Consider the following 20,263-nt stretch of genomic DNA (forward strand, 5'->3'; position numbering starts at 1 on the left):
AAGTGCTCTGAAAAATTAAAAGGTTAAGTGTTTTTAATAGACTCACAGGCATAGATAAAAGCTGGGAGAGTTCTTAGCAATTGTTTAGTCACCCAGCAACTCAGGATCCTGGGATCTAGATGAAAGAGACATTCGGGCGAGTGCACAGAGAAGCAAGTCCAAGGTCAGTCCCAGGACCCGAGTTTGTAGTAGTGAAACTGGTAATGATCTAAACACCCACTAGCAAGGAAATGGGTAAACGAGTACTTTCCACACAATGGGACACCAAGTAGCCAGTTAAAAGAAAAAGGCAAGTCATACAGTCATAGCAGCACTAGTCACAATGGCCAAAAGGTGGAAGCAGCCCAGATGTCCATCAATAGATGAACAGATTAAAAAAAAGTGATCTATCCAGATGATGGAATATTACTCGGCCATGAAAAGGAATGAAGCATCTGACACAGGCTGCAATGTGCATGAACCTTGAGAACAAGATGCTGAGTGAAAGAAGCCAGACACAAAAGGCCACATAGTGTCTGATTCTGCTCATATGAAATGTCCAGAATCGGTAAATCCATAGAGACAGGAAGTAGATTAGTGGTTGCCAGGGATGGGGCGGGGTGAGGGGGGAGCGATTGGGGAGTGACTGCTAACGGGTGGGTGCAGGGTCTCCTCTGGGGGTGGTGAACATGTTTTGGAACTAAATAGAGGTGATGATCACACAACATTATAAATAAATGACGTACTAAATGCTACTGAACTATATACTTTAAAACTGTTGATTTTATGTTATGTGACTCATGTCAATTTTTTTTAAAGGGCAATCCAAACTGTAAAAACATAATTTTAATTTGTTTTAAAAAAGGCAAGTAATAACCCATATAGCACAATCCCTTTTATTTAAAAATAAAAAACATCGTCCCCTGCAATGCCAATGCCAGCACCGCAGGAGCTTTTGCTTATTTAAAAAACACACACAGGAACTTCCCTGGTGGCGCAGTGGTTAAGACTCCGAGCTCCCGATGCAGGGGGCCTGGGTTCCATCCCTAGTCAGGGAACTAGATCCCACATGCCACAACTAAGGAGCCGCAACTAAGGACCTGGTGAGCCACAACTAAGGAGCCAGCCTGCTGTGACTAAAGACCCACCACAACCAAATAAATGAACATTAAAAAAATCATGCTATTAAAACACACACACACAGAACATATGTGTAAATGAATAGAAAGGGATGGTTGGCTTTTTTTTTTTAAGAACTTTTATTGAGATACAGTTAACAGACAATAAACAGCATATATTTAGAGTGTTCAATTTGGTATCCCAATCTCCCAATTCATTCCCCGCCAACCATCCCTGCTTTCCCCACTTGGTGTCCATGTGTTTGTTCTCCACACCTGTGTCTCTATTTCTGCCTTGCATTTCCTCTTTCATAGTTGTTAGCATTTGCCTTATGTATTGAGGTGCTCCTATATTGGGGGCATAGATATTTATAACTGTTATCTCCTCTTCTTGGATGGATCCCTTGATCTTTATGTAATGTCCTTTCTTGTCTCTTGTGACATGTTTTATTTTAAAGTCTATTTGATCTGATATGAGTATTGCTACTCCAGCTTTCTTTTGATTTTCATTTGCATGGAATATCTTTTTCCATCCCTTCACTTTCCGTCTGTATGTGTGCCTAGGTCTGAAATGGGTCTCTTGTAGACAGCATATATATGGGTCTTGTTTTTGTATCCATTCAGCCAGTCTGTGTCTTCTGGTTGGTGCATTTAGTCCATTTACATTCAAGGTAATTGTCGACATGTATGTTCCTATTGCCATTTTCTTAATTGTTTTGTGCTTGTTTTTGTAGGTCCTTTTCTTCTCTTATGTTTCCCGCTTAGAGAAATTCCTTTAGCACCTGTTGTCGGGATGGTTTGGTGGTGCTGAATTCTCTTAGCTGTTGCTTGTCTTTAAAGCTTTTGATTTCTCCCTCGAATCTGAATGAGATCCTTGCTGGGTAGAGTATTCTTGGTTGTAGGTTCTTCCTTTTCATCACTTGAAATATATCATGCCACTCCCTTCTGGCTTGCAGAGTTTCTGCTGAGAAATCAGCTGTTACCCTTATGGGAGTTCCCTTGTATGTTATTTGTCGTTTTTCCCTTGTTGCTTTTAATAACTTTTCTCTGTCTTTCATGTTTGTCAATTTGACTACTATATGTCTTGGCGTGTTTCTCCTTGGTTTTATCCTGTCTGGGACTCTCTGCGCTTCCTGGACTTGGGTAGCTATTTCCTTTCCCATGTTAGGGAAGTTTTCAACTATAATCTCTTCCAGTATTTTCTCAGGTCCTTTCTTTCTCTCTTCTCCTTCTGAGACCCCTATAATGCGAGTGTTGGTGCGTTTAACATTGTCCCAGAGGTCTCTTAGGCTGTCTTCAATTCTTTTCATTCTTTTTTCTTTATTCTTATCCGCATCGTGATTATCACCATTCTGTCTTCCAGGTCACTTATTCGCCCTTCTGCCTCAGTTAATCAGCTATTGGTTCCTTCTAGTGTATTTTTCATTTCTGTTATTGTGTTGCATATCTCTGTTTGTTTGCTCTATAATTCTTCTAGGTCTTTGGTAAACTTTTCGATCTTTGCATCCAGTCTTTTTTCAAAGTCCTGGATCATCTTCACCATCATTATTCTGAATTCTTTTTCTGGAAGGGTGCCTATCTCCTCTTCATTTAGTTGTTTTTCTGTCATTTTATCTTGTCCCTTCATCTGGTACAAAGTCTCCTGCCTTTTCATTTTTCCTTTCTGTGGCTGTGGTTTTCAGTTCCACAAGACAAAATACTGCTGATACTGCTTGATCCTGCTGTCTGCCCTCCTGTGGAGGAAGCTATCTAGGAGGCTCGTGGGGGCCTCCTGATGGGAGGGACTGATGATGCGTAGGGCTGGGTGGGCGGAGCTCAGTGAAACTTTAATCTGCTTGCCTGCCACTGGGTGGGGTTGTGTTCCCACCCTGTTGGTCATTTGGCCTGAGGCCACCTAGCACTGGAGCCGACAGGCTCTTTGGTGGGGCTAATGGCGGACTCTGGGAGGGCTCACACTAATGAGCACTTCCCAGAACCCCTCCCACTAGTGCCCCCGTCTCCTCGGTGAGCCACAGCTGCCCCCCACCTCTGCAGGCAACCCTCCAACACCAGCAGGCAGGTCTGGTTCAGTCTCCTATGGGGTCACTGCTCCTTTCCCCTGGGTCCTGGTGAGCACACTTTCTTGTGTGCCCTCCAAGAGTGGAGTCTCTGTTTCCCCCAGTCCTGTGGAGGTCCTGCAATCAAATCCCACTGGCTTTCAAAGTCTGATTCTCTGGGGATTCCTCCTCCCGTCGCTGGACTCCCAGGTTGGGAAGCCTGACGTGGGGCTCAGAACCCTCACTTTAGTGGGTGGACTTCTGCAATATAACTGTTCTCCAGTTTGTGAGTCATCCACCCAGCATTTATGGGATTTGATTTTAATGCAATTGTGCCCCTCCTACCATCTCACTGCAGCTTCTCCTTTGTCTCTGGATGTGGGGTGGGTTTTTTTTGTGAGTTCCAGTGTCTTTTTGTCGATGATTGTTCAGCAGTTAGTTTTAATTCTGGTGCTCTTGCAAGAGGGAGTCAGGTTTTTTTTTTTTTAATTTTTATTAATTTATTTATTGGCTGTGTTGGGTCTTTGTTGCTGCACACGGGCTTTCCTTAGTTGTGGAGAGTGGGGGCTACTTTTTGTTGAGGTGCGCGGGCTCCTCATTGTGGTGGCTTCTCTTGTTGCAGAGCATGGGCTCTTGGCACGTGGGCTCAATAGTTGTGGCTCACAGGCCCTAGAGCACAGGCTCAGTAATTGTGGTGCATGGGCTTAGTTGCTCTGTGACATGTGGGATCTTCCCAGCCCACGGATTGAACCCGTATCACCTGCATTGGCAGGCGGATTCTTAACCACTGAGCCACCAGGGAAGTCCCAAAAGGGATGGTTTTATCTCTGGCAACTGCAGTGAGAAGGAAGCAAAGGGAATTCTCATGTTTTTCTTGAGTTCTGTCTCAATCTTTTTTTTTTTTTAATTTTATTTATTTATTGGCTGCATTGGGTCTTCATTGCTGCACATGGGCTTTCTCTAGTTGCTGAGAGTGGGGGCTACTCTTCATTGTGGTGCACAAGTTCCTCATTGTAGTGGCTTCTCTTGTTGTGGAGCACAGGCTCTAGGCGTGTGGGCTTCAACAGTTGCAGCACATGGGCTCAGTAGTTGTGGCTCACGGGCTCTAGAGCACAGGCTCAATAGTTGTGGCACACGGGCTTAGTTGCTCCGCAGCATGTGGAATCTTCCCAGGGCAGGGCTCGAACCCGTGTCTCCTGCATTGGCAGGCGGATTCTTTACCACTGCACCACCTAGGAAGTCCCTGTCTCAATCTTTTACACGATGAATGAATCCATGTAATAGTTCTATTGTTAAAGACCAAAACAACCGTCACCACCCACAAGCCCATGTCGTCTGCCCCACTCAATCTATACAAGAAGAAAATGCCTTGAGAAGATTGCGCTTCTTGCCCCACATCTGCTAGTTAGCGGCCATTTGGGGCTATAATCTGGGCCTCTTAATAGCAGACCCACACGTTTTCACTCCCCCAGAGCCAGAAAGGCGCCTCTGAAACAGGATGGTGATGACGGTTGCCAATGTTTGTCAAGCACCTGCTGTCACCAGCTATTGGGCTCAGCACTCACCATGGACGGAGTGGTGTTCAGACCCCCTTGAAGCCCTGTGGTCACCCCCTGCCCCTCTTCAATGTGCTTTTATTTATTTATTTATTTATTTATTTATTTATTGGCTGCATTGGATCTTTGTTGCTGCACATGGGCTTTCTCTAGTTCCAGCGAGTGGGGGCTACTCTTTGTTGCAGTGCACGGTCTTCTTAGTGCAGTGGCTTCTCTGGTTGTGGAGCACAGGCTCTAGGCGCGTGGGCTTCAGTAGTTACGGCACATGGGCTCAACAGTTGTGGCTCTCAGGCTCTAGAGTGCAGGCTCAATTGTTGTGGCACACTGGCTTAGCTGCCCCTCAGCATGTGGGATCTTCCTGGAGCAGGGATCAAACCCGTGTCCCCTACATTGGCAGGCGGATTCTGAACCACCTAGGAAGTCCCTTCAGTGTGCTTTTGCTACTAACTGGGCACCTTGGGAGCCTTGGCTGCCAGGCTCCATAAGAAACTGCAGCCCCCATGCCTAAGGGCAGGGCAACTCCGAGGTGTAACACACTCCAGAGCTTGCTGCCCTGAATGGACTTTGTTGGGCCTCCTCCTTTCCCTGTCCTGATCCCTCCACTTCCCCGGGTCTCTTCTGGGGATGCTTCCTTAATAAATTACCTGCAGAGGAACATCCTCGTCTCAGGTCTCCTTCTAGAAGACGCTGATATAAACAGCACTTCACTCATTTTATCCTCAGAATACTTTACGAAGTAGGATCCTTGCTCCCCGCCTCGTACAGCCAAAGAAACTGAGGGGCACAGTAGTGAGTTAACTTAAATAAGGTCACAGAGCTAATACTAGGATTCAAGCTCAGGTAGCCTGGCTCCAAAGTCCACACTCCTACAGCCACTCTACTGCCTCTCAAAGTCTCACAGCCCAAGCTCCTCATGTTATCAGCAAGTGTACTAGAGAGAAAAATGGCCCCTCAAACTTCACATTCACACAGAACCTCAGAATGTGACCTTACTTGAAAATAGGTCTTTGCAGATGTAATTAGTTAAGATGAGGTCGTGCTGAATAAGGGTGGGCCCTAAATCCAATGACTGGGTCCTCATAAGGGAAAGGAGAGGGAGACTGAGATATACAGACACACAGAGGAGGCCATGTGACCACAGAGGCAAGCTTGGAGTGGTGCAGCCACATGCCAAGGATTGCCGGCCACCACCAGAGGCTGGAAGAGGCAGGCAGATTCTTCCCCTGGAGCCTTTGGAGGGAGCACAGCCCTGCTGACACCTTGATTTTGGACTCCTGGCCTCCGGATCTGTGAGAGAATACATTTCTTTGTTTCAAGCCTCCCAGTTTGTGGTCATTTGTTACAAGTGGCCCCAGGAAACTAATACAACAAGCATACAGAGAAAGTCCCTTAGAAGGGGCACAGATGATTTCTATTGGCCTGAAATTCATACCAGCCACTCTTGGTTCCCACATAAGGCTCAACTGGTAGGACAAAAGCGACATAATTGCCCTCAGGGCCATCTTTGATTGCACGGTTCTGTGTTTGGTGCTGTATGTACTTTTCTCAACAGTCCTGGGAGTCAGGAGTTGCCACACCCATCTTACAGGTGAGGAACCTGAGGATGGGAGCAAGGTGACCCACTGGTAAGGATGGAGCTAGGATTTGAACTCAGGTCCACCTCATTCCACGGCCCGTTCTCCTTACAATGGACTACTCTACCCAGGCATATGTCCAAGACACACTCTAGCTCCAAGTGTCCAACTCTGCAGCCCCCAGTGGCAACGGAGCACCTGAGATAGGGCACGTCCAAATGGACGTGTGCTGTAAATGTAAAATACACATCAGCCATCAACGGATCGAAGGGTAAACAAAATGTGGTCTATCCGTACAATGGGATGTTATTCTGCCTTAAAAAGGAAGGAAATTCTGACACAACTACAACATGGATGAAACTCAAGGACGTTATGCTTAGTGAAATAAACCGGACACAAAAAGGGATATTGTATGATTCCACTTAGGTGAGGTACCTGCAGTAGTCAAAAGTATAGAGACAGAAGACAGAATGCCGGTTGCCAGGGGCTGGGGGAGGGAGGAACAGAGAGATTGTTGAATGTGCACAGAGTTTTAGATCTGCAAAATGAAAAGAGGTCTGGAGTTTGATTGCACAACAATGTGAATGTTCGTAACACCGCTGAACCATATGCTTAGAAACAATTAAGATGGGAAATTTTACATTCATATTACCACACTAAAACACACGTAAATAATGTATATTACATAAAAATAAATAACCCACCAGATTTCAAAGACTTAATATGAAAAAAAGAATGCAAAACACCCTACTGATAATTTTATTTACTTACTTATTTATTTATTTATTTTTGGCTGTGCCGTGTGGCTTGGGGAATCTTAGTTCCCCAACCAGGGATCGAACCTGGGTCCTCGGCAGTGAAAGCACAGAGTCCTAACCACTGGATCGCCAGGGAATTCCCCCTACTGATAATTTTTAAATTGATTACATGTTGAAGGATGATATCCTGGATCTACTGGGTTAAATAAAAATATTCTTATTTATTTATTTACTTATTTATTTATTTGGCTGTGCTGGGTCTTAGTTGCGGCCTTGTGGGATCTAGTTCCCTGGCCTGGGATGGAACCCAGGCCCCCTGCATTGCGAGTGCAGAATCTTCGCCACTGTCCAGCAAGGAAGTCCCCAAAATAATACTGAAATTACTTTCACTTCTCCTTTTTACTTTTTTTAATGCCACACCTAGAAAAATCATAATCATATCTGTGGCTTGCCTTACATTTTTTGGTAAAAAGCGAAAGATGGACATGATGGGAAGAGAACCCAGAGTACTGCCTTGCATGTTTTTGGACAGTGCTGTTCTCAGCTGCCCTTCAGAAAATGGCTCTGTAGTTGGTTTTTGTCCTCTCATGGTGACAGAATTATTTGTCCAGAGCCCAAGAATTTTTTTCCAGACGCCTGAGTATATCTTTGCAGCCCCTTCCCCCAGTCCAATCGCTTCCCTGTCTGTAATTCATTTCCGCATGCACTAACTAGTAGTTTCCAAGTGCTGACAAAACAATTTGCCAATACAAGAGGCAGGAAAGTGCTTTTTAATCTGGAGACTTCCAGGGAGTGAGAGACAGGAGACTGGCGGGTGCTCTGAGCACAGTGCCCAGTATTATCTTTCTTTCTTTTTTTTTTTTAACAAATTTTTATTGCAGTACAGTTGCTTTACAATGTTGTGTTAGTTTCTGCTGTACGGCAACGTGAATCAGCTATACGTATACACATATTCCCTCTTTTTTGGATTTCCTTCCCTTTTAGGTCACCACAGAGCACTGAGTAGAGTTCCCTATGGTATAAGTAGGTCATTATTAGTTTATCTGTTTTACACATAGTAGTGGCATACGTCAATTCCAATCTCCCAATTCATCCCACCTGCCCCCACCCCACCCTCCTTGGTAGCCAAAAGTTTGTTCTCTAGGTCGCAGTGGCCAGTATTAATGGCTGGGAAAGCAGCAGCGTTCTGGGCAGGGCTGGCTCTTCGAAGTGGGCATCCCAGACCACTCACCCCCTAAATCCTCAGTGTGCCCCTAGGCCTCGCCCCACTGCTCAGAGTGGTGCCGGACACATGGTCTAACTTTATGGGCTGCACCTCCTCCCAGGGACCCCTCCGCCCCGTGCCTGTTCCCCTCACAGGTGGAAGAAATGCTTTTGTCCTTGTTGTGTTCCCATGGCTTCCCATGCAAAATAAAAATAACCGTGAAAGGCACGCCTGGCAACTGCCCAGTTTCTCCACGCGGGTGGGGGCTGCAGCTGAGCAGAACACCCCAGCCCCCCCGGGCTCATCCCCGGGAGCTGGACCTACTCGCGATAACAATTAAGCGCATCTCAGATGGCACCCGTGTGGGCTGTGTGATGAAGAGCCCAGCAAGCCCAGCAGGGGTGCAGAGAGCCGAGGCAAAGCTCTCCCACACAGGGGGGCGGGGGGTGGGGGGGTGGGGATGCGCACAGACGTGACTGGGCGCTGAGAAAGCCGCTCAGGGTGTTCGGGCCTGTGCCTGGGGGCCCTGAAGAAATGTCACAGACCAAAAGATGGCTATGGGGGTACTTCAAGATTCTGCGCTTCCAGTGCATGGGGGCATGGGTTCGATCCTTGATCGGGGAACTAAGATCCCACATGCTGCTCGGTTTGGACAAAAAACAGAAACAAAAAACAAACAAAAGATGGCTATGGGAGCCTCATTAGGTTCAACAGAGTTATCGCAGGACTCAGCAATTCCACTCCAAGGCATATACCTCGAAGCAACAAAAACAGGTCCACACAAAAACATGTACCAGAACCTTCGCAGCGGCACTCTTCACAATGGCCGAAAGTGGGAAACAACCCAGCATCCATCAGTGGACGAATGGATACACAAAACGTGGTCCAAACAGACAATGGAGCATTACTAAGCCATAAAGAGGAAGGATGCACCCCCCTCAGCCTGTTTTCCTCCTCTATTCAAAAAGGAGATGGAGGGACTTCCCTGGTGGTGCACTGGTTAAGAATCTGCCTGCCAATGCAGCGGACACAGGTTCAATCCCTGGTCTGGGATAATCCCACACGCCATGGGGCAACTAAGCCTGTGAGCCACAACTACTGAAGCCCTCGCACCTAGAGCCCATGCTCCGCAACAAGAGAAGCCACCCCAATGAGAAGCCCTTGAACGCACTGCAACGAAGAGTAGCCCCCGCTCTCCGCAACCAGAGAAAGCCTGTGCGCAGCCACGAAGACCCAACACAGCCAATAATTAAATAAATAAATTTATTTTTTTTTAAAAGGAGATTGGATTTGATAACAGCTCATACTAACAATAGTTACCACTTGCTAAGTGTGGGCACCAGGTACTATTCTAAGCCGTTTACACGTATTAATTCACTTAATCCTCACAACAACCTTATGAGGGAGATGTGGTTATTTCCCCCATTTTTGCATGGGGCACTTAGGCACACCAAGGTCAAGTGACTTGATCAAGGTCACTCAGCAGGTAAGCATCGGGTTAGGATTCACACCAGTGCAGTCTGGCTCTAGCGCCAGTGCTCATCACCTCTAAGACTTTTGTTCTCACTACACGACTCACATCTCAACAAAGAAACCCAAGGAAAAGAGGATGTCAGCACCTGGATCAAACATTTCCTTTCTCCTTGGTCCCTACAGTCCTTATACAGTCCTTATACAGTCCCTGGTTGCTACTTTATTCTCAAAGGGTTGTATCCACGAGTTCTAAACTTCAGGCCCCCACGGAAGTCCATCCCCCTTCCCAACAGATGTGGTGCAGGGGGCTTGTGTAGGGACCCAGGGAGTTTACCCAGACGAGAGAGATAGGTCTGAGATTCCTTGGGATTAGAGCCAGCCTGTGAATGAGAAGGAGACTGCCGGGGGGACCCACAGCTGATGCAGCCCATGGGGGCCCAGACCAAATCCCTCTGTCTGTCTTTGCTTCCCCAGGACCAGCAGAAGCCTGGAGTCAAGGTTCTAGATAACTGCTGGCAGGATGAATGACAGCTGGGGAGGGCTCCAGCACCATTCAGAGCTGGGTGGCCATCCTGGGCTGCGTATTCTTAAACATGTGCCTGTGACCAGCACCTCAAATTTCTTCCCAGCACACTTAGAATAAAATCCAAACCTTGGCCTCTGTGGGGCTATGTGATCTGACCCCTGCTGACCCCTCTGACCTCAACTGTAACCACCCTTGGCCTTGATCATCTTCTGTGACACTGGTCTCCTTGGCTTTCCATAAACAGTCATGCCCCAGGACCTTTGCACCTGCTTTCCCCCCCAAGATATTTGAATGGCTCAATCCATGACTTCATTAGGGCTCAAATGTCCCCTCATCAGAGAGGCCCTTCTTGATCATCATATCTAAAGAAGTGCCCTACCAAGTCACCTCTAATCATACACCGCCCCCCTAGATTTTAGTTCTCCCATGACCCTGGTCAGAATCTGGAACTGTGTCATCTCTTTGTTTACATATTTATCACCTATCTCCTCTGCACCAGAACATAAGCTTCACGAGGGCAGTGGCTTTGTCTTCTCCCATGTGTTTCCCCAGTGCCTAGAAAAGAGTCTGGAAAAGTGAGGAATCTCTAATAACTAGTTAAATGAACATTTCGGTTTCATCACCTGTAAAGCAGGCTACACAATTTCTCTCGGGCAGCGTGATGGTGTGAAACCACGTGACACGAGACACCGCTGCCCGGGGACCATGCTCCTGACTGTCACTGGTGCTGCCAGTGGGAAGAACCTTCCCCTCACCTCCCATGCAGACCCCTCCTCTTACCTTCATGCTTCTGGAACTCCTCCTCAGAGAGGCTGATGTCCTTGTGGGAGAGGTTGGTCATGAGCTGCTTGTTCTCCTCCTGCAGCTGGGCGATCTGGGAAAGCAGGTCTTGCGCTTCCCCTCGCCACACATCCTCCACCAGCTCCAGCTCCTGCGGGGATGAAGGGCCGGCGTGGGGTCACAGCTCTGCCCAGGGCAGCAGCCTCACGACCCTTGGGACCCTCGGGAGCAGTGCGGGGTTGCTGGGGCCTTGGGTTGTTCCCTTCTGCATGAGAACCAGGCATCAGCAGGTGAGTGGATCAGGCCATCACTAGCTCACATGGCAACTGTGCGAAAAATAGAAGGCGCCCTTCCTCTGGGTGAGCCCTGCATTTATGCCGTTAGGACCTGGCCAGGTTAGAACTGCCCTGAAGACAACCACAGCGTTGGAACTGCACCTTTTAGCTATGTAGACAGGAGAGGGAGGGTGGAGGGGCAGCCCCAGGCTACAGGGACCCGAACACAGCCAACCTCTTTGGGGAGGTCACATCTGTGATCTTCGGACAGACCCTCCATCAGGAAAAACCTCTCTCCAAGGGCAAAAGAGGCTGCAAAGATCCTAGGGATACCACCCGGCCCTGGAACTCCTTATACATCGGAAACAGGCATCTCTTTAAGCAGACTTGGACAACTCAACTTTACAAATCTGAGCCTGTTTCCCTCAGTTGGGGAGCCCTACTACAAAAGCGCATAGTGAAGAAAACAAAAACATTAATCTGAAAAGACACATGCACCTCTGTTTACAGTAATATCATTTACAATAGTCAAGATACAGAAGCAACCTGAGTGTCCATCGATAGATGAATGGATAAAGAAGATGAGGTATATATACACAATGGAATACCACTCAGCCGTAGGAAAGAATGAAATCCTGCCATTTGTAACGACACAGATGGACCTAGAGGGTATTACACGAAGTGAAATAAGTCAGACAGAGAAAGACAAATACCATATGATCTCACTTATTTGTGGAATCTACAAAATAAAACAAACAAACAAAAATGAAAACACTCATAGAAACAGAGAACAAACAGGTGGTTGCCAGAGGGAGGGGCGGGAGGGGGAGTGAAATAGGTGAAGTAGATTAAGAGGTACACACCTCCAGTTACAAAATAAATAAGCCACGGGGACGTAACATACAGCATAAGAAATATGGTCAATAGTACTGTAATAACTTTGTATGGGACAGATGGTTACCAGACGTTTTGTGGTGATCATTTCATAATGTATGCAAATGTTAAATCACTGTATAGCACACCTGAGACTAACATAATATTGCATCAGCTATATTTCAGGAAAAAAATAAATAAAATAGGGACTTCCCTGGTGGTCCAGTGGTAAAGAATCCGCCTCCCAATGCAGGGAACTAGGATCCCACATGCTGCAGGGCAACTAAGCCCAAGTGCCACAAGTACTGAGCACCGGCAAACTACAGAGTCCATGTGCCCTGGAGCCTGCGTGCCATAACTAGAGAAAGAAAAACCCACACACCACAACTAGAGAGAAACCCGTGCGCGGTAACGAAAGATCCCGCATGCCTCAAAGAAGATCCCGCGTGACACAACTAAGACCCGACGCAGCCAAAAATTAAAATAATAATAATAAATAAAATAAATATTTAAAAAAAATTTTTTAAAAAGGCTCACAGGGTTGAATGTGAGGATAAACAAGATCAGTCTATTAAAATTATTTTGTGGATGGCTGTAATCAAAGAAACAATAATAACAAGTGTTGGCAAGGATGTGAAGAAATCGGAACCCTCCCGCCTTGCTGGGAAGAATGTAAAACCGTGCAGCCACTGTGGAAAACAAGCTGGCAGTTCCTCAATAAGTTACACATAGTTACCATATGATCCATCCATTTCATTTGTAGGGTCTGAGAACTGAAAACACGCGTCCACACAAAAACACGTACACGAATGATCACGGCAGCACTATTCATAATCGCCAAAAGGAAGAAACAACCCAAATGTTCATCGACTGGTGAACAGGTAAATAAAGTGTGGTGTGTCCACACGAGGGAATACGATTCAGACAAAAAGGAATGAAGCACTGACACAGGCTACAACTTGGATGAACCTTGAAAACATGATGTGGAGCGAAAGCAGCCAAGCACAAAAGGTCACACGATGTACGATTCCCTTGAGGGGAAATGTCCACAAGAGGTAAATCCATAGACACTGAAAGCGGATTGGCAGCTTTCTAGGGGCAGAAGGGCTGGCGGGGAATGAGGGATGGCTGTTAACGGGTCTGGGTTTTCTTTTTAAAATTCTAAAATTGATTGTAGTAATGGTTGCACAACTCTGTGAACAAACTAAAAAACCATTGGGGGTCTCCCCTGGTGGTGCAGTGGTTAAGAATCCCCCTGCCAATGCAGAGGATGTGGATTTGATCCCTGGTCTGGGAAGATCCCACATGCCATGGAGCAACTAAGCCTGTGCACCACAACTACTGAGCCTGCGCTCTAGAGCCCACGAGCCACAACTACTGAAGCCCACACGCCTAGAGCCCGTGCTCTGCAACAAGAGAAGCCACCGCAATGAGAAGCCTGCGCACCGCAACAAATAGTAGCCCCCGCTTGCCGCAACTAGAGAAAGCCTGCGTGCAACAAAAACCTAACGCAGCCTAAAAAAAAAATTAATAATAAAAAAAAACCATTGGATTGTATGCTTTGAATGGGTGAATTGTATGGTACGTGAATTATATTCAGTAAAGCTGTTACCAAAAAAAAGAGGTATTTTGTAAAACTGTAAACTGTGTAGAATGCTGGTTTAAAGCATGGATACTGGAGCCTGTTGACCTGAGTTTGAATTCTGTTTCCACCACTTAATAGCTGATCTTGGACAAGTTATTCAACCTTTGAGTGCCTTGGAAATGAGGAATAGTGTTATATCTATTCTCGTGGGTTGTCATGAGGATTAAATGGTTAATATCTGTAGATGTTTGGAATAGTGCCCAGTACCCAGAAAGTGCTGAACATATGTCTGCTGATTTCTGGTCCTCCTACAACCCATCCCAAGCAGGCCCAGGTGGCCGGATGTCAGCATCGCCTCCGTTCATCTTTTAAATAAGTTCCTAAATCCCATCTCCTTTGTCAGGAAGCCTGCTGCACTCGGGAAATGAGAGGTAATACCGAAGTGTTCGCACAGCTGGTTCAAGGTCACCAGGGGAGGTGAAGGGTGGGGCCAGAGGGCGGAAGTGGTGGTGGAATGATGGAGGGGCTGTGGGACCTTCCCACAGGCAGGTATGGACTGGAAGCAGTTAGACTCTTCCTGCCCTGGTCCTCTCCGCTCCCACCCAACAAAGGCTGAGCACACAGAGGGCCCCAGTGCTATCAGTCAAGTGTAGCTGGCGGAGGTAGGCAGAACGGCCCCAGAGATGTCCACATCCTAATCTCTGGAACCTGAGAATATCTGAACTATATGACAAAAGGGACTTTGCAGATGTGATTCAATTAAGGACCCTGAGATGGGGAGATGCTCCTGGGTTTTCTGAGTGGATCCCATGTAATCACAACAGTCCTTAAAAGTGAGAGAGGGAGGCAGGAAGGGCAGAACCAGAGAAGACATGGGGACTTCCCTGGTGGTCCAGTGGTTAGGACTTGGCGCTTTCATTGCCTTGGGCCTGGGTTCAATCCCTGGTTGGGGAACTAAGATCCCGCAAGCTGTAAGGTGTGGCCAAAAAAAAAAAATTAACCTCATCTGTGTCTTTTCATCAATGTGACATGCCACATTATATTTCTATGGGACAGCACTGCACTAGAAAGTCAGGTCCTTAAGGCAAACTCCTTATCTGTGTGGTCACACTGTTGCCCAGAACAGTGCCTGGCACTTAGTAGGTACTCAAACATATCTGTTGAATGAATAAATGAACAACATATGCTGTTTACATTATATGTACCTGTATGTGCACAGCCACTGCTTTCTAAAGTGTCTTTGTGTGTTTTTCCTGTTTTCCCTGTTACTCACCCACTGCCTGAGATGAGGACCTGGTTTTCCTTTTCTTTATATCACCCATGTCACCTCAAAGGGCTTTGCAAGCTGTGGTCGGTCAACAGGGTTGCAGACTGAGTAACCAGGCAGAACATGATAAGACTGTGGCTTAGGTCTGACTGATAAACAGAATGAGTCCAGGGATCTTTTGGGAGGAGGAATTGGTGGAAGAGAGGAGAGGGTGCATGCTTCACTGGAGCCATACTTGTTGAGAGAGAGAGAGAAGGAAGAAAGGAAGGGAGGAAGGGAAGGTGAGAGGGAGGAATGAACAGATAGAGAAATAAGACCAAGGACATGCTAAGAAGATTTCTGCGGAAATAACACCTTGAAGAGACTTTGAGGCTTCTGGGGGTGGGGGAGAGGGTAGCGGGAAGAATCAGACAAGTCTCTCTTGATCCCAAGAATATGAAGTAAAGGGGACTGGAGCGGGGATGGGGAAAAAAGGGATTTTGTTCTTTGAATTAGAAAAGATCATCCTCGGTGTTTACAAATGAGCCCTGGTTCTGAACACACTGGTGTTTGCTTCCTGGCTGACAGCATTCCAGGAATGACAAGTGCAGCTGGCTGGGAATTCCACCTGACTCCAGGCCTAGTGGCCTCCGATGGCTCCCAAGGGTGTCTCCCAGGCTGGCTGCAGCAGAACTAAAGTGGTAGTGGTGGGGACACACGTGCCAGGACTTCTTGTGTGACTTGGGCTGAGTCCCTTAGTCCCTGTCAATAAGAGGCAGTTGTATGAGAGGATCTCAAGGTCCCTTTCTTCCCCAACCTTCTGGGAGAGATGGAAGGATCTGGGATAGGAGTAGGGGTACCTGGGATGGGGGTAGCATCTCCAATATCAGCCTAAGAGCACTCGGTGAAAGCCTCTCCTGGCCTAAAAACAGCAGTTAACACTTGTAAGGCCCTCGAAATGTGCCGGGTTTTGTCCTGAGCACTTTAATTCTTGCCACAACCCTGTGAGATAGGTACTATTACTGTCCCCATTTTACAGCTGGGGAAACCGAGGCACAAAGAGGTGAGGTGACTTGCCCAAGATCACACAGCCCGTGAGTGACAGGGATTGAAGCCAGGCTATCTAGCTCCAAAGTCCTTACTCCTGGGAATCTTGACATTAATTACAGGGAAGGGACATTTTCAAGCTCCCAACATGATCTTGGCATCACACCTGCCTAAGGCTTGGAAGCTTGAATCTCCTACCTGACCCCAGGGCATAGGGACCTTTGAGGACAAACACAATCAAACCTCCAAAACACTAGTGCTCTGCATCAGCCAGGGATATGCCCTTAGGTTAAGACTGCAGACACAGCCTGGGCTCTTTTCCTTGAAAAGACACAGACCTCAAAATACACAGTAGGTGACGGCTGGCCAGAGAGTTTCAGAGAGGCCAAGTGTATTTCCTGAGATCACACAGCAAGTCAGAGTCTGCTCAGGCACGCTGATCCCCCAAGGAAAAGTGCTTCCTTCCATTCTCAGTCTGAAGGGTCTGACAAGAGCTTCCCTCGACTGAGGCTGGGGCAGGAAACCACATGTCTCCCACTTCCTTTTTCCCCAGCCACCTTGTCTGGACTCCCCGCCCTGTGAGGAGTCCCTGGTTCATGAGCCGAGAGGGATTCTTGTTCGCAAGGCAGAGGCTTAGCCTTAAATCATCTTCCCCCAATTCAAAGAGGGTGCAGAAGGGGCGCTAGAATTACCTCCACTGGGACCTGGGACTCTCAGCACTAACTTGGGACAAATGCCCTCCACTCTGATCCTCAGTTTCTTCATCGGTAAAATGAAGAGACTAATCCCTACCTCACACAGTAAAATCAAGGTGGGGAAACCACCTCAGGTTACTAAACTAGAAGGAACCCTGGAAAGCCATTTGCAAATTAAACCCCAGAGATTGGGGGTCAATAAATTCAGTGGCTGGAAGTCACATCCCCTTGGCTCTGGAGGGTTCTGGAGCGGGATGAAGGGGCCAGGTGTCACATCTTCTAGGGTACCACTGAAGGGCAGGGGCGCTTATTTCATTTCTGGAAAAGAATATTATCTAAGCACTTTAGATAGTATCCCATTTAATTCTTATAAGGTGGGTCCTATTAGTATCACCATTTGATATGTGAGGAAATAAAGCACAGAGAGGCTAAATAACTTACTCAAGGTCACACAGCTATTAAATGGTAAAGGTGGATTTGGAACAGAAGTCTGACTCCAAAGAACTACTCAATTTCTGGGGGTGGTATACGTCAGGTGCCCAAGCTTGGCAAGAGCGGGCCGGGGCTTCCCTCCTTCCCTCACCCAGTCGGATCGTCTGTCGTCTATTCCCTGTGTACACACACGTGTGCAATGCTGAAGGGCCCCTAGGTCCCAGAGGCCCCATTGCCCGGATGGGCAGACTGAGGCTACTGCCCACCTTCTGGTGCTTGCGCTCCTTCTCGATGCGGTCCATCCTCTCCAGGCGCAGTCGGTCCAGCTCAAGGCGCAGCTCGTCCAGCTCGGGCGCGACGTGGTGGCGGCTGACCAACACCTCCAGGATCTCCAGGACACGCACGACCTTGGGCATGAGGCGCGCGATGGCCTCGCAGCCGTGCTGGTCGATGACCCGCTCGAACTCGTGGCCCACGAGCGACGCGATGTCGTACACGTCCATGACGGTCAGCTCCGCCACGTTCTTCTCCAGCGCCGACTCGGCCGCCAGCGCCGACCCCCGGTCCTCCTCCATGGCCCCCCGCCCGGCCTCTCCCCCACCCCGCAAACTAGTGCAACTCCCAAACTTGCCGCTGTCGAGGGCAGCGCGGGGCCGGGCCCACTTCTCGCCGCCGCCGCCGCCGGCCCGCGCTCAGCTGGCCCTCGGGCGAGGGCGCACCGGGCGGGCGGCGGGCGTCGGCATGGGCGGAGGCGGCGGGCCCGGAGCCGGAGGTCAGCGCGCGGGGTGCGGGTCTCGGCGCCCGGCTCGGCCCCGAGCCTGCTCCCCAGTGGGGGGGAGGGAGGAGGAGGAGGAGGAGGAGGCGGCGGCGAGGAAGGCGCGCGCGTGCGCAGGCCCGCGGCGCCTCCCAAGTTGGGAATCCGAGTTGGGCGCAATGGAGGCGCGGGGTCGGGCTGGGGTGCGGGCCCCGCTGCCCTCGGATACCGTCCTCGGCCGAGGCTCGTCCCCACGCCCGGGGCCTGCGAAGGAAGGGCGGCCGCGGCTCCTCAGGGAAACTTTGGCGGCGGCGAAGCCGGCTGACCGGCTCCCCCCGCGGGGATGCCGCGCGCCCCGCCCCGATCCCGGCCTGGAGAGGGGCGCGCCCGGCTTCCGCCGCCCGAGGGCGCCCTGGGGTCTCTGCGGGCACCGCGCCCCCACCCACCGACTCCGCAGCCCCCCGTCCCCCGCCCCCCCCCCCCGCGGGACCTTCGTTCCCCGCGCCAGCCGGCGCCCCCCGCGCGTCCGGACGCGCCACCCCCTCCTCCGGCCCGGTCCTGGCTCCTCCTCTCCCACTCCCGCCCCGGAGGGGTCGAGACTAGCCCGGAGGAGAGGGGGCGGAGGCGGTGGGGGTGCGGGTCGCTGGTCTTTCTGGACGATTCACAGCGTCGGGGGGCGGCCCCTGCGTTGGAGAGAAATGGAGGGCTCGGGAGGTGGACTCCGGGATGGGGCCCATCATGGGGAGGAGCCGAGGACCCCGCGGCTCGCAGACCCTCCCCGCCGACCGGGTCACCGGGCGGACCTGGCGGCGCGGGGCCTTGCTCTACCAGGAGAGGCTCCCGGGAGAGGGGCAGAAGAGTCGAGGGGTGCCCTGGTCCCTGAGCCGCCGGGCTGCCCCTCCCGCCAGCCAGCCAGCCAACCACGTCCATTAGCGGCTCCTTGTGACATAAACACCACTTCACAGAGGAGGGGAGGCCAGAGTTTGGATTTCAGTTTTCTTGTCCTAAGTCCTCTGTCCCTTTGACCTGACTAAATCCGCTAGTCCATCAGACCACCCCTCCCCGCTCAGGTGAGCTTTCCCTGAACCCACAACCCGCCCCCACCCCCCATGCCTGGGGAACTAAGGACCCTCCTCTGCATCCCCACATCCCGCTTGCTACTCCCATAAAACTGCTCAGAGCATAGTGAGTTTTAACCGTGTACACATACGCTTCCCCCATCAGACTGTGAGCTCCTTGAAGACAGAAAAACAGCGCTGTGAGCCTTTGTACCTATAAAGCCCACCCAACCTGACACATATTAATTCAAACTGAAAATTTTCAAAGTTTAAAATGTATTGAGCATTTGCTTTATATTTAGTTAAAAAATCTGTAGTGTTTGCTATGGCCAGGCATTATTCTAGGTACTTTACAAATATTTCCTCATTTACTCCACTACTTCTCAAAGTGTGACCTGAGGACTGCCGGGGTCCCCCAATACCCAAAGGGTCTCTGTGAGGTCCTTTTTGCCAGCTATATATCAGTGAGAGGCTAGATGGTCTTCATATACTTAACACAAGTCAGCATATCGTGATTGACTAAATATGCAGATGCAGATTTGAGGGCCCAGCTCTCTGGTAATGAGCTACACGTTAAAGAGATTTGCAAAAATATGAAACAATGCCACTGTCCTCATTACTTGTTTGTTTTTTAGCATAGTTATTTTTATTCATGTTAACGTCATGTGTCTATTTTAAGTGAATCAGTATTTTTAAAAAAACAGCTTGACTTTCTAGTTACAGTAGATCTCAATCGATAAAACATATCTAACAAAATCTCTCTAGGGTCTTCAATGCTTCTCAAGAATGACCTCAGAAAAAGGTCCCTGAGAGCAAAATGTTTGAGAACTGCTGCCTTACGACATCCGAAGAAGCACTATTATCCCTATTTTATAAAGAGGAAACTGAGGCACAGAGATGCCGAATCACTTGCCCAAGGCCAGGAAGCTGGTAAGTGCTAAAACTGGGTTCAGATCTGTGCACAGCAGCCTAATAAAGTGGACCTATGATTATCCCCACCCTAAATCAAGGACAGTGAGGAATAGAGAGGGACGTTAACTTCCTGTAGCTACTGTAACAAATTGCCACAAACTTGGTGACTTCAAACAATAGAAACATTCCCCAGCTGTTCTGGAGGGGAGGCCAGAAATCTGAAATCAAGGTGTCAGCTGGTCTACTACGCTCACTCCCTCTAATGGCTGTAGAGGAGGATCCTTCCTGGCCTCTTCCAGCTGCTGGCTTCCTTAGCTTGTGGCCGTATCACTCCAATCTCTGCCTTTGTCTTCACATGGCCTTCTCTGTGGCTCTTTCTCCT

The 20,263-nt window shown here is 49.1% G+C and overlaps 1 protein-coding gene across 4 annotated transcripts in view; it reads right to left on the reverse strand.

Annotated features, from left to right (window-relative positions):
- The window catches only part of RILPL1 (Rab interacting lysosomal protein like 1), a 46,945-nt gene extending 28,614 nt beyond the window's left edge, over positions 1 to 18,331 (reverse strand). Inside the window, exons 1-2 of one of the 4 annotated variants that reach the window (XM_057744350.1) lie at positions 17,424 to 18,329; positions 11,005 to 11,155 (exon numbers count right to left, since the gene is read on the reverse strand). In XM_057744350.1, the coding sequence (XP_057600333.1) occupies positions 11,005 to 11,155; positions 17,424 to 17,732 (460 nt within the window). In that variant the 5' untranslated portion in view covers positions 17,733 to 18,329. Of the gene's footprint in view, positions 1 to 11,004; positions 11,156 to 17,423 lie in introns of all 4 variants that reach the window. The other 3 variants (XM_057744351.1, XM_057744352.1, XM_057744353.1) reach the window with 3 other exon arrangements.
- Between the last annotated feature and the right edge of the window lie 1,932 nt (positions 18,332 to 20,263).

The sequence above is a fragment of the Hippopotamus amphibius genome, chromosome 8 (genome assembly GCF_030028045.1).
Source record: "Hippopotamus amphibius kiboko isolate mHipAmp2 chromosome 8, mHipAmp2.hap2, whole genome shotgun sequence".
NCBI classification, from domain to species: Eukaryota; Metazoa; Chordata; class Mammalia; order Artiodactyla; family Hippopotamidae; genus Hippopotamus; species Hippopotamus amphibius.